We start from the raw sequence: 19,302 nt of genomic DNA, 5'->3' as shown, positions 1-19,302 counted from the left end.
AATCTTAAAACAATAAATAGCTAAATACAAACTTGGTTACAGCCAAGAATAATAACGTTTTTCTTGTTTTTTCTTCCCTCCTATAACTACAGGTCAGGATTCAAAAATAAAACCAACTTCCTGACCAAGATCAAAAACCCAAACAAAAACATGATACAAATAGAACTTGCGTTGCGCTTTCTACAAATAACAAACTAATTAACGGGCGGAAATGAATCAAAAAAAAGAAAAAGTGAACTCAATCTGGAAGCACAGATCCAAACCTCAACAATCAATCTAGTACCTTTTGCCAAGAATAATGCCGACAATAACTGAAACGATTGCCACTCCTAGAATGAACTTAAGGTTCATGGCTGGAGATGCCTCAGTAGTATGCCTCTGTGTATCTGAGGCCAATGCTGGAGCGGAAGCTGATTCCGACTTTTTCTTACTCTTTCTTTTGGAAGGAGTAGATGAGAAAGACTCAATTTCCCGTGACTTTATCGTTTCATCCTTGTGTTCGGGGGCAGCGCCTTCAGTATCCTGCACGGTAGTCCAGATATCAGAGATTTAAAATGTTTGTCTTTGATTACAGAGAAAAAAGCGTTTATATGGTATTGTACTTTGTTTTACGTTTGTGAAACGGAATCAATATTGAGGGGGAAATATTTACACATGTTTTTTCCGGAATAACAAGAAAAGACCTTTTGACTCGTAATGAAGGTCTAAGAGATGAAGATTTTGAGACAGAATTTGGATGAGAAAAAAATGGCAGTCCTGAAGGAACTTCTAATGAGACATTGATTATTATGTAATGTGTAACTGTGTACGTGATGTTGTTGACTCAAATACACTGTGTTTATCTTTGTGCTGTATGTAACATTAAATGCTGGGATACGATAAAGTTTATATTAGGAAATAGGAATATATCTATATTCTTGAAATTTGAGAAAACAAGAACCATTTATGACTTGAAATTGTATACGAGAAAGACAATTCTAACTGTTAACTGACTGTTGCAGTGACTACGAAGAGTCGTGGCTAGTGAAAGAATAATATGGTTGTTGAAATACAATATTTTTTAAGTGAAGAAACTGATAACCTGCCAGAGCATTATACATAATTTCTAATTTATTTTTTATGCTTCATATATTTGGAGATAATTAAGAGTTGAAGATAGCATATGCATGTGCATGTCAGCATGAAGAATGCTAACCTTTTCTTTCGATTTAGCATCAGCCAACTGCAATCTCTGTTCAAGATCTTTCACTTGGTTTTCTAAAACAAGGACTTCTTTTTTCTTAGCATCAAGTTCTTCGAACGAATGCTTCAAAGCAGCTTCTCGTTCCAGATCCTTTTGGATACTCAACTCTTTCTGTTCTCAAGCAGCAAAAAACACAAGAACTCAACAGTTAGTACTCGTGCTTAGAATCTCCAGAGGAAATTTTATATCACCCCAACATAATGAAAGGAAAACAATTTTCTTTTCAGCAAGCTGAAAAACCAATCCAGCTAATTCTTTTACATGCAAGTTAATATACTGAGAGATACGGCAAAAAGTTCTTTATGTCTGATTGTTCAACACTGAAAAATAGTATGCATTACCTCTTCCTTAAGTTGAGCTTCTGCAGTTGCTAACTGTTTCTCGAGCTCCTTCAGATGATTTTGCAACTCATCTTTCTGGCCAACTTCAGCGTGGAGGATTTCCAATTTAGCTTTCAGAGCATCTTCATTTGATTTTTGTTCTTTCAACTGCTCTTCAAGATTTTCTATTATTGTTTGGAGATCCTTCTTGGAACTCTGAAATGTCTCGTTAAGCAAATTGTTTTCTTCCATAACAGAAGATATCTGAAAGATCAAGACGGCCATATAACTATCTGAGTCTCAGAAAGACAGACGACTTAAAAAACAGAGATCATATGTTCACAAAGTAAATCATTGTTGTAGAGTACTAACCTGAGATTGCAGCTTCTGGCCTTCTGAAACGAGCTGCTGTTTCAGCTCTTCAATTTCTTTTCTGGCAGTATTTAGTGCTTCAACTGTGTCGTCTTTCTCTGATGAAATGCTGGACAATTTCGTCTGTAATTCGTTTAGCTGAGATTTACATGAAGCCAGATCTTGAGTAAGCTGCGAGTTTTCTCCAACTAATGTGTCAATTTCCTTTTTAGACTGACCAGAGTTTCTCTCCAATTCATCCATCAAATCCCTTGATTTTAACAGGATTTGTTCCAATTCTAATTCTCGAGTTTTCAAAATTGCTGATGATTCCTGAGCCTGCTCTTCATAAGTTTTCACCTGTGCGTCAATAGCTTTTAGCTTATCATTTAAGTCCCTCGCCTCTAAATCCCTTAGATTATATTTCTGTAAAGCTTCTTCCAGCTTTGCTTCTGCTTCTGAAACACGGGCTTCAGCTGCCAAATGAAGCTCCGAGACTCTAGAGTGGCGCTCTGTTAATTCAGTGATGGTGTTCATGTGAGAAGCAAGCTGCTTTGCAGAAGTTTCCATCTCGGAACCTGTAGTAGTAAGCTTTTCTTCAAGATCTTTAACCTTGTCATTGAGCCGTGCATTATGTTCCGATAGAAGCTCATTCTCAGAGAGGTACGCGTCAGCTTTACCTTCTACTTCCAAGATCTTACTTTTAAGGTCATCATTGATGCTCTCGGAAGAAGCCAGCTTCTCCAAAATCTGATCAAGCTCTTTGTTTGCAGTTTCATATCTTTCAGTTGCTTCTGCTAGCTGCACTTGATAAGCTTTGACTTGAAGTTCTAGAGCTTCTACTTTCTCATGCAAAACTTTTGCATCAGAATCTCTGTTGGTGAAATTCGCAATCGCCTCCTGAAGTTTCAGGTCCGAGTCTCTTGTTAGAGTGTCGTATGATGATTCAAGTTCTGCACTTCTTGCAGTCACTTTCTCCAAGACTTGACTTTGCTGCTCGAGCTGTTCCTCAGCTAACTTAAGCTTATCCATAACTTCACTTTCCCTCATCCCAGTATCCTTAAGGTCATTTTCAATGCTCTCTAACCTCTGTTGTGAAATATTCAGTTCGTCCCGCAAGATGTTGAGTAGATTTTCTGCCTCAGATAGCTTTTCATTTGAGGTTTTTGACAAATCTTTTAAGTTTCTGTTCTCTTCTGTTGCTAAATTCAAGCTATCAGACAACTCTTTTTCCTTTTCCGTCGAGGCTTGCAGCGCAACCTCCAGGCTCGATGCTTTTAACTGGACCACCTCAAGCTCAGTTTCAAGTTCAGAAACCTTTTTGCTGTTTTTCAAGGATTCTGCTTCCACATGCTCACATTTCTTTTCTAGCATGCTTATTTGATCTTCAAGCTCCTTAATCCTATACCTTTCTGTTTCAAGAAGTAGCTCTAATTCACTCACCTTTTTGCCAGCATCCACTGCTTTCAAATCTGATGTCTGAATTAAACTCTCAAGTTCAAGGCTGCGCTGATGAATCGTATTGGCTCGACCCTCATGATCAGTACATCTGTCTATCGCATTCTTTAATTCTATCTCAAGCTCAGAATTATGAGCTGTCAACTTTCCCAGCTCAGAGTCCTTTTCAGCTACTTTAGCCTGGATTTCTTGTAACTGATTGTCTAACTGTTGCTTCTCTTCCACCTCCTTCTTGAGTTCAGCATTCAGCTCAGACAATTTTTCAGACAACTCTTGCAGTTCCCTCTGATAATCATGGCTTTTTAGTTCTTCCAAATTCAGTAGTTGCTCTAGCTCAAGAGTCCGCTGTTCAGCCACAATACAGCGGGTTTCAGATTCTCTCAGCTGCAATTTTTCTTCTTCTGCTGCCGCATTCAGGGCTTGTAGCATGCCCTCAAGCTCTACGTTTTTCTGGTTGGCCGTGCTGACAGCATGTCCTGATTCAGTGTGAAGCTCTTCAAGGGCTTTCAGTTTCTGTTCCAGTTCTTTGCTGTTCGCCACTGCTTCAGATAAAAGAGAATCAGCTTTGCAGAAATTCTCATCCGATTGCTGCAACTTAGCCTCAAGGTCATTACACAACTCCTTCATTTGGACAGAGTTATTGGTTAGATCAGAGACAGCATCTTCCAGCAATTGTTTTTCTTTAGTTAATTTTTCTAGATCTTCCTGCACGATTTTCATCTTTGTTTCCTGGTTCATCAAGATTTCTTTGACCTCTTCCTTTGCATTGACCTCCTCCCTAAGCTTCAATGTTAAATCTTCAAGCTGGGATGCTTTCTCATGAAGGCTTTCTTGGGTTGCTTTCAGCAAATTCTCAAGTGATGCAATATCGTCTTTAGCCTGAGATTGTGCAGCCCTTGAGAGTTCCAAGTCTTGAGACAGTTCACTGATAAGAGCTTCTTTTGAAGCTAGCGTCAGCTCTATTTCTTGCACCTGTGATTTTGAAAGCTCCAATTCTCCCCGAGCAGTAGCAAGCTCAGTAGTTGTGCTTGTCAGTGCCTCTTCTACTTTCTGATTTTCAGCAATCTTTTCGTACAAGCTTTTCAGCTCGTCTTGTAAAGAAGCCATCTGATCTTCCGTTTCTTTGGCAGTAGATTTTGCCTCCTCAAGCAACCTCTCAAATTCCACGGCTCTCTTCATCTCCGACTCAGCATGCAAACCACTCTGATTATGCAATTCCTCAAACTTTTGCGCTTCTCCAATAGAATTTTGCAACTCGAGTTCAAGCTCTTCCATCCTCTTTCTTGATGTCTCTAGCTCAAGGCCAAGACTGTCAAATGCTTCCTTCACATTTACCAAATCCTTGTGCTTCTCTTCTTGAGCTTGCAGTGCCTCTTGCAAAGTTTTGATTTGTTCGTTATATCTCTCCTCTGCTTCTGAAATCTGTTCGAGCAGCTTTTTGTTGCTAAGTTCAAGCTCATCTTGTTTCTTCATACTTTCAAGATGCTTCTCTTTCGTGAGCAAGAGTTCATCTTGCAGCTGCGTGTTCTCTGATTCAGCTTCCTTTAACACACCAGAAATCCTCTGCAGTTCATTTTCAAGCTCTTTAACTTTTTCCTGTGATTCCAGCAACTCCCGGGTTACTTCTGGATTGCTAGCTGTATGCTCAGCGACGGATGGTTTTTCTTCTGCTACTGAATTTACCTCAGCAGTGTGAGAACGATCCTTCGCATCAACTGACTCTTTCTCTACCTTTATGAATTCACCTTCAAGGGCCGTTTCTTCCTCTTCTTTCTTCCCTTCCTCCGTTTTGTCAACAGTGTTCTCTTCTATTATCTGAAGCGAAAATTTTCAAAAGAATAAGAATAAAATTCAGCAAAAATCACAAGAACATCTCATCCTAGAAAGGGTAATCTTTCAATTATAACTAAATCTTAGCCAAATATTTATTATGATCACTGCAGGAAAGCAAAAGAGCTCTCACCTTAACAGGAACCCCATTGCTCTCAACTTCCTCAGCCAGCTTTGTCACTGGTACTTCCTCACTTATAAGTGTCTCTTCTGCCATGACTGAATGAATTGCAACTTACTCTAATATGTAATCCTGAGAGTATCAGCACAAGAAATAAGTCGATCGATAAATTTGTAGAATAATGTAATAATTATTGGGCCTCATTACTCCACAAAAGAACTTTTAACAGAGGGTGTATTCGGATTAGTAAATTTAGATTTGAAAGAAAAATTTGAAAAAAAAATTCAAACGGCTCTATTTGAATAATTTGAAATACATCCATATTCACTAAATATAATTTAAAATTCAAATAAAATGATTTAAAACTTTTAAATTTAAAATTATACAAACATATATGAAGAATTTGTTATTAAGGATTTCCTTCAAATGCAACATAAAGTAATGTTACAATGTAGCGGCCCAAGAATTAAGCCCTATATATTCACTGGGCTTTGACATTGGGGGCCTGAAACTAATGTTGACCCATATGCATACTTTTAATTCTTGTCACCATCACTATACAAAAAATTGTTTAGATCAACTTTTTGATGCAATTCAAAATCATTCCTAGCTAAAGGTAATTTTAACTTAGTAAGGGTAGATAATCGAGTAATTTTGTCTTTTTTCTTCTCCATTATTTCAAAGCCTTATCGACAAGAATGAGTTTATTTTCCCCAGATTTGATCTTTTATTATTTTTTTAACTATCCAAAATAAATCCTATTCTCTGAATAAATATCTTTCTTTTTAGAAAAACTTTTCACTTAAAATAACGACGTAAAAATAATAACCGGGAATCGCTTTTTATACAGCAAGGAAGGATATAAATCCCAAAAACATTATTTTGTTTAAAATATCGTCTCCATTAAAAAGAGAATATTCGAGATGGGACTTAGGGAATGGTGGAGTGGAGAATGCCACAAGCAATACCAATCAACTCTGGTATAAAATCTCATAATTGGTTCGGGCTGACTGAAAATAAGATGTTGAATAATGCAACTACTTAGTCAAAGAGTGTTCAAATTGACGAGAGATCGCACAAGTGAGATCTGTAGAGTGAAATACTAAATGAATATAAATATATATATAGTCGTTATGCCATGTTATTTTTGCATTTATATAATAAATAATTATTTATAATTTAAAATATATTATAAATAAGAATAAAATATATAAATCAACACATCATATTTTTTTAAAAAAATAATTAATTAAAAAATAAACTTATTTACTGACATTATCAACACAAAAAAAATTGTAGTATTGTTTTACAAATTACAGTTTGTGGGTAAAATTTTCATATTAATATAAAATAGAGTATAGATATATAAATTAAAAGAAGAATTTGAGTAGGAATGGTTGAAAATACATAAATATTTTTGTTGATCTAAAAAATTGGTATCGCTATATAAATAATTGTTGTTTGCGAGTGAAAATAGAGTTATTTTTTATATAGTATATATATATATATATATATATGAATAATTATGTTCAGAGTCCAAATACAATATGAATATAAAATCAGATTTTCAGAATTTTGTCATATTCTTTTGTCAATATAATATTCCTATGAAAAAAGGAAGTAATGGAGCATGGCCCACTGGATGTAGACGTTGCCAAATCAGAAAATGATGCAACAGCTCACGCTTAAGTACCCACCTTACAACTAATGATGTCTTATCTAGTAATTAAGATAAAATTGAAGTCACATGAACAATTTCGAAAATAATGAATTGGAATCTTACTAGACGAGTATTTGTCTCATTTTATCTGAATTACTATAATTTATTTATTATTTTAAAACATATTAGTATATTATTTGAATTAAAATATTATTCAATGCATCGAGATAAGTTATTATAATTTATCTTTTTATTAATAAAAAATATAAATAAAAAAAGTACCCACCTTACAAAAAGATTCCAGTTTCAATTAAGGAATAAAAGTAGTAACTTCTCTCAAAAGAAGTAACTAAATAAAAAAATAAAAGTAGTTACTATAGAAATTGTTTTCGAAAATAAAGCTAATGGAGCCCGCAAAGGTAAGCAATGCTCTTCACTCTTTTCTTTACCTTAAAAAAGTAATTATTAAAAAAAACATTTATGTGTATATATATACACTATTTGTAAGATGTGAGATGTTAAAATAACTATTTTTGAGTCAAAAAAATATAAAGTAAGCCCCAAACGTACTTATTTTTAAACAAAATGGTCATTTCTTTCTAATAATGGACATTTAAAATTAAAAAATATCAATCTGCCTAATTATTTATTTTATGTTTTCTTTTTATATAATTAATAAAATTTAAAATTATACACTTATATAGAGAAAAATGCAAGCAACCCAATGATATCGCAAATGAGCAAATTATCCCCTTATGAAAAAACAAGTAGCGCTTTACCTCTCTATATTTTTTAAAATATAAAAATTAATCCCTTTATGATTTTTAAAATGATTCATTTTAAAAAGTATAAGGGATAAATTTTTATATTTTTCTATAAGGGTAATATACTTATTTTCAACATCACATAGGTAAATTTCTATTCAACCGGCTTATGTATGTATGTGTGTGTGGATAGATTCTGTATTTCTTTTTCTTTCTAGCTGTTTTTACTGACATATCAAACTAAACGACAAGAAAACTTGACTTGGCAACCGAGAAAACAGCGTGCGCTGTTTTGGGGATGCACGAACAGCTAAAAGAGAATCAAATTGAATAAAATAAGGGGCATAAATGAATCTGAAGGAGCAAATATTGATGGATTTTTGGTGATGAAACCCGAAAGCCACTTTATTCATGATCAAACTCGAGTTAACTCAAGTTGGAGCTTGATTCGTTTGATAAAAAGGAAAATGTAATTGATTATTCAAAATCACAGCAAGCACAAAATTAAAATGAAGTTCTGTCAATAGTTGTGGAATGTTGATGCCATTGACCAAACAGTAAAAACGTAGTAAAGGACAAGAGCAATTGGCGTTCAAGTAAAGCAGCATCTTTGCCAATTAAGCTACAGCATTCGCTGTTGTTTAACCTCTAAATCCCACGTTACACGCCCAAAAATAAAATTAAACTTATGAGGGAAAAACAAATCACCACTAATCAAAATCGAAAAACCGAAAAAAAAACTGTGATCATCGCGAAATATTCAGTGATTCAAAAAACTGGGAAGAGTGATATGCATAGCGTCGTGCGTAATCAAGCAAGAAATAAGAATCCTGATCGAAATCTAGATGGTTTTTTATAATCAGTAGCTGATCGATCCATCTGACAATCAAATTCAGATTACAACACCACTCCATAAACAGATCACAAATCAGAACCAAAACCATCAACAGCAGCAGCAACAACACAGTAAAAATACGAAAATTAAAAATACACAAACAGAGAGGTAGATGCATACAATCATACACAGATCAATCAAACTAAAAGAAGAGCTTGCCTGAGAGAACTAATGTGCTGATCTTTCCTGCGCTGGCTTTATTGAATTTTTTTCAGAGAGAGAGAGAGGGTTTTGGTGGAGTGGAGAGATGTTGTTGGTATTGGAAATTTGGAATTAATAGAGATGGGAGAAGGGAGAGAGAGGGGCGTGATGTTTTGTACGCGGCGGAGCACACTGGCGGGCCCTTTCTCATTAGATTATGAGTTCAAATACAAGTAGTGTACCGCTGTTTCTCCCACCCCCCACCCCCCCTTGACACTTTTGCCCCTCCCCACCACATTGTTTGGCCAGAATTTTTTTAAAACGTAAATTACAACGAGCTCTACGGAAATTTATTTTAATTATAAATTTCTTCATTGAAAAAATGAACTGACTCCTAAAATTAGTCAACGTCTACTAATACCCCTACAATGTATCAGAAAACGAGAGGTATTTATAATTATAACAAATCTCATGAGAAATTTTAATACCACTTTGGTATTACCCGGGTTTGATTTACTCCAAATATTTGGGTATTACCACTTAAAAAAACAATAGGATAAATTACAACGAGCCCTCTTGAGGTTTATCATAATTATATATACCTACTCGTTATTTAAAAAGTTATAAATAACCTCTTAAAATTACGAATATTATAACAAATACTCTCTTGTGACAACTCATTATAGAGGGTATTTGTTAAATTAAAAGGATATTTATAATTTTCAAACAATAAGAGAATATTTATAAATAAGGTAAACCTAGAGGGAGCTCATTATAATTTAAAAAAAAAAAAAGTAATGTCATATCAAGATATGTATGATACATATTTTTATTTTTAAATTATAACTTAATTTAATTATATATTTTAATTTTTAAAAGAGTGATAAAAAAACCCACATCAAAATTATATGTACTAGTTTCTTGATGTTATAGTACCTCTATTTTTATGGTAAAAAGTGTTAAATAAGGATTAAAAAATAACAAATTTTGTATTATTATTATTATTATTATTATTATTATTATTATTATTATTATTATTATTATTATTTTACAAAAAATAGTCGAAGTTAGTGGTAGTACATCATTAGCTTAAATCAGATGATAATTTGGGCAAAAAATTTAATTTGAGAAATTAAATTAGATTTTGGTAATGACAATTTTACAAATTTTTGGGGTGGGGAAAAAAATATTTTATCAGATGAAAGGGTATTTTTGCATATGCTGTTTAGGATGAACGAGACTAGTCGAGTTTACGGGAATCTTTTAATCTAATGGTTATAAAAACATCAAACGATGTGAATTATTCCTTAAAAATGTAATGCGGATTCCCTATTAAGGTCTAATTTAATTGGCGAGGCTCTATGATTATGGGTTCGAAACTGACTAATGTATGAGTATGAGACTCTATAAGTTTAATACCCTAATTTTTGGTTTAGAGGCACACAAGATATTTCTACTCTTACAAAATGCAAAATTTCAAACTTTTAGGGCTAAAATTTTAAGTTTCTTTTAATTTTCATGTGTAAAGTTTTTGGAAAAATGCAATCTTGGTCCTATTATAGGGCAGTGGCAATTTCAATCGAAGTTAATTCAAAATTTAAAATAAATAATGTCTATAGTTTATAAAGAAAGTGATAATTTTGATCCAAAAAACTCTAATTCAGCCATAATTTGTCAAATGACCTACACGTGAGATACATAAATTGGATACTTTTAGATTTTCCTGGCAAATTAGAATTTCTTGGATCAAAATTGGTCACTCTCATATGGATGGTGGCAACTTCAGTCCAGGCCAATTCGAGATTTGCGATAAAAAGCAGTAATTCGTGAAAAATAGCAATTTTGGTCCAAAAAAATCCTAAAGCTTATCCTCCATTGTCTCACAGGACGACCTTGACCCCTGTTATTTTGAGGTAATATCTAGTATTCAGAGTTTGCCTCGATTTGGGACCGCTCTCGCGGCCTGTAAACTCAATTAGATTCAGGCATGCTACACTTTTTAGCAGCGGAAGTGACGAAAGAAGAAGCCCTCTTGCGCGGATACCACCCCCAAATAAGGGCCTGCCATAAGCAAGTAGGAGGCAACCAGGAGAAGCAACGAATCGAGGACTAGGAAAACAAATAATGCCCCCTAAAATTATTTGTTTCCCGCATTTATAGTTCGTTCCACTACCCGCTTACTTATTACTTGTGCTAATATCTTTTGGCAGGAATTCGTCACATGGCATGCACATGATACCAAAATTGCAAATTTTGAATTAGCTAGGATTGAAACTGCCACCTTCCGTCAATGGACCAAAATTATATTTTCTTTACAAGGTTTTTACAAAATAGACGTTGGCACACCGTCATTGGTCAAGTTAATGGAGTAATTATAAATAAAATAAAATAAAATAAAACACAAGAAAAGTTGAATCAAATATTCTTGAAAGTTTGTGGCTTTATTTGTTTCCATTTTTTCCTGTCTAAAAAGATATATAACTGAAAACATGATTCAAAAGTTTGTTTATGTCCTCATCGAATACGCATCTTAATTTATTTAAACTTATCCTTATTTATCATACAATAATACAAATACAAAATCCAATATATCAACGCCAATTTCGCCACGGTTGCATAATTGATTATGAGAGAATTATTTAAAAATAATTGATTTTGTGAAAGTGATTATGTAGTTTACCAAAAAAAATATCATAATTGGTTTTGGTAGTAATAAATAATTCGATGAAAAATAATTATCAGGATTAAAAACTAAAAGTTGTAACTTATATCGAAATATTGGATAGAATTTAATCCAAATGTGATTTTAGGAAAAGGAGCCAAATGGTATAAAATGTTTTTGTACTCGAAACGATGCTTTGATCTGTTCAATCACAGGCTCAAACGGGCCCTAAAAACTTTTGAAAATACACATGCTTGTTCTCTTTCTCTATATTCAAATAAGAAGAAGAACACCTTAAAAATAGAACTAAAATGAAGTGTATAAGTTTAATTCACGCGTCCCGTATTGATTACAGACGAGTAGTTTCAATGGCTTATATGGCCTAACGTCTCATCTTTCTAACCAGGCATATTTTCAGAATGGAACTATAAGACTTGTGCGAAGCCAAAACAGATAATACTCGGCACAATGAGTATCAATCGTGCCGCAAGTCAGATCATTAGGTATTGTTTATGGGAACAGGGCATATACCCATTCCAAACCTCTTGTCTGAAGGTCTGAAGATATAGACATGTAACCCATATCCGTTGCAGACAATATGTCGCGGAACGGCCCCAATCGTCGAGTCATAAGGGCATCATTAGACGTCATCAGTGGGAACAAGACTATATACCCATGAAGATGTAGACGAACGTCCCACATCAACTGCAGACAATGAGATTGAGTTGTCTTACAAACCCCAACACTTCTTTTCTCTAACGAAATATCTCAATTTAAAGCAAACAATACTTTACACAATGAAACACCCGTCGGCTTGCAGAGTGCATCATGCACATATTTAGGCTTAAATGCTTTAGTCTTAACCCACCCACCCCCCTCCACTTCATTATATTCGTCCACCAACTGTGTAGTAAAAAACGTCAAAAATTGATAAAAAAAAAACAAAAAGAAAAATGAGACAGCAATTTGACTTATGTAGGAAACGGGGACTGTCAATATTTACATTTGTCTATATGTAATTATTGACATTAATTGTAGTGGTGTGTAAATTACATAAATGTCAATAAAATACTCAAATGATTTTTTTCACAAAGGAAAAACAATAGGGTTGAAATTATTTTATTTGTCTCAAGATTTATGGTAATTGTTCCAATTTTGTTCTTGCTATAAAGGGGAGTATGTGTAAATATAATGGCTTAAAACATGTATTCGGGATGAGGATGTAAATTATTAAATTTATTTAAAAAAATTTAAAACTTTATATATCCTATGAGAGGTGTATTTCTAGATTTTATAAAATATTAATTTTATTTTTAAAAAAAAATTCATGCTCGAATTTAAATAAAATTGTGAAACTTATAAAATATTTGTAACGACAGTATGTGTTACAATTTATGGTGATTGGAATTAAATGAGCTTGTTAAGACAGAGCTTATATAAAAAAGTTTCAAATAATTTATTTCTGGATCTTATGGTTCGTTTTTCAAAAAGAATTATTGAATATTTTACAATATGTAATAATTAAATTTTTGAACATTTTATGAAATATTTTAAAGAGTTCATAAACTCGCTCAAATGCCCTCTGCGGCCAATGTATTCTTATAAACATGATAACTATTTTAACCGTCGTAGTTATAACAAGAGCCACGCCAGCTAAACGTTTTTTAACTAAAAATATCAAACTTCAAGATTAAATATAATGAGAGAATCACAATATTATTTCATTTTCATATTTATTTTGTTGAATTTCCTTAATTAATTTGTTGTCAAAAGTTAAATGAAATAAAAATCTCAAAAATGATTTCAATTAAATTAAACTCCTCTCTTCAAGTGTATGGATTTCAATAGGATCAAATGTCCTTATAATCACATTTTTCAATAAAAAGGGAGGGATAATTACACTTTTCTTCTATGAGATTTTGTGTGTAATTACACGTAGACTCCCTGTGATTTGGGAAATTACATTTAGCACCTTCGAGGTTTGTTTTTGTCTATCAAATTAGTCCATCCTTTACTTCAAATTCAGTAAAGTTATTAATATTAGCAGAAAAACTAAATGAAAATTGATATATATTCTTGATTGACTTATTAACTGACTTATTATAGGTCAAATAATTTTTTTCGATCTAAACTGCCCTTATAACAGTGAAAATATACATTCTCATATGCATTAACATTTGAAAACGTATGAGGATAGTTTGATCATAAAAAGACTCATTTGACCTGTAATACAATTTCTACTTTTAAATTATTTTAATTAAGTTTATTTAAACTAAAAATTATAAACACTTTCCTATCAACTCCAATTTTTTTCCCACTTTTTACTTTTATTTTCAAATATTCCCGACTTTTATAAATACTAAATTTATAATATTCTAATCACAAAAGTAGAAGCTATTACATACCTTTTAATGTGTGACAATATAATAAGGTTGTTTTGGTCAATGTACAAAATGGTTGGGGGTTGGTGGGTTAGGGAGGGGGGGGGGGGGGTTGATAGGGGGTGTTTATAGTTTTGTTTGAAAGTTGAAAAGGTAATGGTGGTGGCGGGCAGAGACGACCGTCCAAACCGTCCAACACTCGTAATTTTTGCAAGGCTGACAGACTGAGTTGGCCCTCTGATAAAGACATCAAACTCCTTCAACCTTTTCTCCTCCCTAATTATTCTTCAATTATCATTATTTTTTTTAGTGATAATTATACTTCTCTTCCCTAATATTTGGTGTAATATATGATTTGAGAAATTATATCTAATATCCCTAATATTTGCTTCTATATAACAAATAAGTCCCCCCATCAGACAAAATTCATCGAATTTGCTGATGTTAACAAAAAAATTGGAAAAAAATGTATATTTACCCCGATTGGATAAATTTTTTTATAATCAAATTACCCTCATACATCTTCATGCATTAATGTATGTGGGGATATATTTCACCATTATAAGGGTAGTTTACTCCAGAAAAATTTATTTGACTTATAATAAATCATTAATAAGCCAATTGATGGTAAATATTAATTTTCATTCAGTTTTTTTTAATTTATTATCAGCAAATTAGTGAATTTTGACTAACGGAGGGACTTATTTGTTAGACCGACCTCATGGGTGCTAGATGTAATTTCTCAAACCACAAGGGGTCTACGTGTAATTACACCAAACCTCAGTGGAGGAGAGTGTACGTAATTATCCTTTTTTTTTTATTTTAAGCCACAAACTATTACAATTATTTCTGTCAAATATAAAAAACCTAACAAATATAATTAAAACAATCATATTCTAATCAACAAAATAAAATAAATAAAATTTAAACGATACCTACTATGCAGTGAAAATAACATCTCACACATATAGCGGAGTTCGAACCTATGACAACCTCAACTTCACTAGCTGAACTAGACCTCGTTGGCATTCTTCAATTACTTCCTTTTGATTTTTACTATTGATGTATTAATAAAAAATATTAATTTCTAAGGGTAAAAATGTAATTTTATAGGTATGAGGCACACCTTAAGCAAATGCAACCCACCACACCATATAATTTCCCATACCACTATAAATACCAAAATACTAAATTTTTAATCCAAGTCACTATTCATTGACAAGACATCCCACTCTTGAAAATTACACATTTTGCGGCCATAGCATTTCACCTGGTGTGCAATTCCATCGCGGTAAAATTCCGATTTAATCCTTTAGCAAAAAACCTCGACTACATCAACTATGTTTTTTTACAACCAATTCACCCCAATAATGCTAAAATTAAGGATAATAAAATTATTTATATTAATAATTTAATTTGTTGATAACAATTTTCATAATTTTGCACTTGAAATTATTTTCATTATAATGTCAATCTGACTATTAAAAAATCATATTATATAATACCTATGTTTCTCGTACATAAATATTAGGGATAATCACACCATCCTATCCTAAAATCTGGTGCAGTTTCATGTAAATCATATATAGTTTAGAAAATTATGTATACACTATTGACGTTTTGTTTTCGTCTAATAAATAGATCTCTCAGTCAGTCAGAATTCACTGAAATTGTTGATATTACCAAAAATAAATAATAAAAATCTTTATTTACCCCCGATTGACTTATAATTAACTTATTGCAGATTAAAGAAATCTGTTTTGATCAAACATCATTATACGTCTTCACACACACACTAATACATGTGAGGAGGTATATATCTCCTCACCCTTATACGAATAGTTTGGTAAAAAAGATTTATTTGACCGACAATAAGTCAGCAGTAAGCCAGTCGGGGTAAATATAGATTTTCATGCAATTATTTTGCTTATATAAATAAATTTCATAAATTTTGACTAAATGATGGATTTATTTGTTAGACATAAACAAACGTATAGAATATCTAAATATATTTTCAAACTACAAAAAGTGTACGTATAATTACACGTAGACCCCTTATGGTATAATTAACCCTATTTACTACATAGAAAGCAAAAGATCAGAAATAAAAAAAGTTGAGTGACAGTTTTATATTATTCAATAATTACAAATATTTAATGACAAAAATATTATTTTATCACAGTAATGAGTTTTTAGTTTTATTACTCTTAATGTGAATTGTCATTAGCAAAAATCAGTGACAGAAAATTGTGCATAAGATTAATACTAAAAGAACAATTAGTGTCATAGATATAGTGATAATGTAGTGAGAATAATTATTTATTGTTACTATATTTATGTTGTTACTGTAAATGTGTCATCAATTATCTTCGAGTTAAATACATTTTGCATTCTTGAACTATGCATGAAATGTATTTATCCTCGTAAATAATAAAATATAATTAAAACGCCCCCTCATGAAGTGCATTTATCCCCCTAAACTATGCATGATTCAAGATGCACAGCTCAACCCAACCCAAGACCGAATTGAACTAATAAAAAATTGAACTGGTTCAGCCCCGACCCTCTTGGGATCGGGCCGGTTCCAAGAATCAATACTTGGGACAACCCATTCCAGTGACCCAAGACCACATGGTCATGGACCGAGCCTATTGGGTTTTTTTTTTTTTTTTAAATAATGTGTGTCATATAATTTTTATTTTATTCTTCTAAGTTGATTTCTAATAATTTATTTATGCTTTTGAAACTTTAAAAACTTTAATCTTTATTATTCTACTTTTAAATTTTTAGTATTTTATTCATTAATACTGTGGTTGTTTTTTTGTTAAAATTTATTTTAAGTTCCTTTTGAATTTATTATCATCTAAATTTATTATTTTAAGCTTGTTAGCCGAATTATTATTTAAGTTCATTGTATATTCTTAATTATTATTTTTTATATATAAATTTTGTGTGATTTAATTTATTATTTATTTATTTCATAAGATAATTATAAATTTAAGTAATTGTTATAAGAAGACTTTAATATCATATAAATAAAAAAATAAAACAAGCGCATTCGGCCCAAATGTGGTCCTGGATTTAAAAATGGACTCAATTGGAGCCCGCTTAATCAGATACCCAGGAACGGCCCGACCAGTAGTGGTTCGGTCCTGGGTCAGGTTTTCTTGGGTTGGTCCGTGTCAATCCTGGGCCGATCCAGCCCATTGTGCACCTTGATGCATGATCATTCTATTTTATTATTTTGAGTGAATCGATTACAATTATATCATAATTTTAATTATTGATAATCAATATGTATTAATTATCAATACTATACATAACCAATAACTACTGTCACGATCAACTATTAATTAAGTAAATTAATACGTACAAATTAGTGGAACTCAAATTCATGACTTTATGATCGTGGGGTCTTTATTTGGCCAACTATTTTAATTTTATGTTATTTGATTTATTCTTAGTGGGGATAGAGGGTGTGTTTGTGTGGAGGGTTTACTTGGAACGACTCAGCCAACTGTTGAGTACTTAAACATAGCCGGCAACATGGATTTGACTTGCTGTTGTATTGATTTTGAAAGTTGAAAGCTTCTTCTAAATGGTCAATTCAAATCCACATTCCTGCCTAATTCTAGAATATTCCAAGTACTTTTTTTTTAAGCGATGAATTATTATTATTTAAATATTTATATCGAATAAAGATAATTATAATAATCATACCTTAATCAATAATACCAAATAAATTATATCTAAACAACGCCTGTTAGTACAATAGAAAGACAACACCTACTGTTCACACAAAATTGTGTCTGCAAAAATAATTACGAGATAAGAAAAATATGGACATTTGAATTTTATTGATTTAAAAGAAAAGTGGATACAGTCTCTGATTTAAAGATATCCCCCTGATTTTTCGCTCCGAATGTGGATCCAAGGGCTTGAAGCATGTTCTTCGATGTAGATGTGTTGTCTCTTCTGGATTTGGGGAGCAAACTGTGTGTCATCTTGAAATTTGATATCAAGACTTGAGGAGTTAATGTTTAGGAAGACGTGGAACCTTTGCGGTTGCAGTGATTCGTTGTGGCAGAGAATTTTGGACCCTGAGTCCTTTGATTTGTTGTGAGTTCTTGTCTTGCGTGTTGTATGGAGTGTGGAGGAATGTTGTATGTCCTCCCTTATTGTGTGGAATGTTCTCCCCTCTATTGACTTGGGTGGGGAGGGCCCTTTTTATAGGCATGCGTAGGGTTACAATAGTTTGGGCTCACATCTGTTGGGCGTGAACTCCATGAATTTGATATGGATCCATCAACTATCGAATTGTAATTGAACATGTTTTGACCCAATTAGCTGCTCCAAAATAAAACAATAATTTATATTTATCTTAAATCAATCCATCATAATACATAAGGCCCAAATTTACACTTATGCAAATTCATCGTCTTGAGGATAAAGCCCAAATTCATTATGGACTTTAAATTGGAATCCAATTATCACCCAATCTATTTGAACTTTTAATTGATAATTTTATTCCAAAATTTTAATATTAATACCTATTATGCAGTAAAATAACATCCCACACATTAATAGAATTTTTTTTTGAGATGGAGAAAACAGGGGATTGGATCTAGTTGTTGTCTGTAATTTATATTTATTAATTAAATAATGTTGGAATTATTTCAATAGTGATTCTTTTTATGGAATTTCCATTTTTATTTGTTTGGACTTTGTATTTAAATTTAAATTAAATAGTTTTGGGATTTTTTCAATTGCTCATATCATATCATCAAGAAATCGAATAACTAGATGGTGAAACATATCTAAATCAATTACCACTAAAATGGAGAATTTTAAAAGGGATGTCACTGCAATTTTAATTTTTTTTAAAAATATAATTCTATATTTTTAAAGAAAGTTTAAGTGAAATTTAGCGACAATACAATATAATAAAAACCAAATTTGTTTTCAATAAACATATTATTTAATTATTGTTGGCGACAACTTTATAAAATAATCATCACTAAAATTATAAAACCCATTGTGATAAGATATTTTTTTTATACATATAATTAATAACAATATAAATACCATCACTTGATTTTGTGAAATTACTATTTTCTTCTTTTTCTTTTTGTAGTATAAGCAAAATTATTTCACAAAAATCTATTTGTTTATATAATCTTTTTAAAGTTCGTTTACTTTTTAGTATGGGATAAATGGTCGTTCATATACTAATTTTTAATAAAACTATCGAGTCTCCATACACATAACCAGTCGGATATGGGAGCAAACAAGCTGAGGTCAGTTAAAAATTCAGGCTCGAGTTCGAGCCCAAGCTTGCAAATCACGAGCTCGAGCTCAATTATTTTATTTGTTTCTTTTCTAAAACAAAATATGGACAATAAAAGATTATCAGACTATTTTATAATTTGAAATAAATTATTCAAAAATTTAAATGAGAGATTGAGCACTTGAAAAA

At 32.1% G+C, this 19,302-nt stretch overlaps 1 protein-coding gene across 1 annotated transcript; it reads right to left on the bottom strand.

The window, feature by feature from the left end:
* On the bottom strand, nt 1-8,969 carry LOC105178583 (uncharacterized). The gene is made up of 6 exons (XM_011102089.3): nt 8,802-8,969; nt 5,336-5,455; nt 1,936-5,187; nt 1,585-1,827; nt 1,196-1,354; nt 1-522 (listed from the first exon to the last, which is right to left on the bottom strand). Exons 2-6 carry the CDS (start codon nt 5,417-5,419, stop codon nt 277-279), a joined length of 3,984 nt encoding a protein of 1,327 aa, XP_011100391.1. The 5' UTR covers nt 5,420-5,455; nt 8,802-8,969; the 3' UTR covers nt 1-276.
* Nucleotides 8,970-19,302: the final 10,333 nt, after the last annotated feature.

The sequence above is a fragment of the Sesamum indicum genome, linkage group LG12 (assembly GCF_026168435.1).
Source record: "Sesamum indicum cultivar Baizhima isolate 11 linkage group LG12, ASM2616843v1, whole genome shotgun sequence".
Classification (NCBI taxonomy): domain Eukaryota; kingdom Viridiplantae; phylum Streptophyta; class Magnoliopsida; order Lamiales; family Pedaliaceae; genus Sesamum; species Sesamum indicum.
This window is presented reverse-complemented; position numbering and strand designations above follow the sequence as displayed.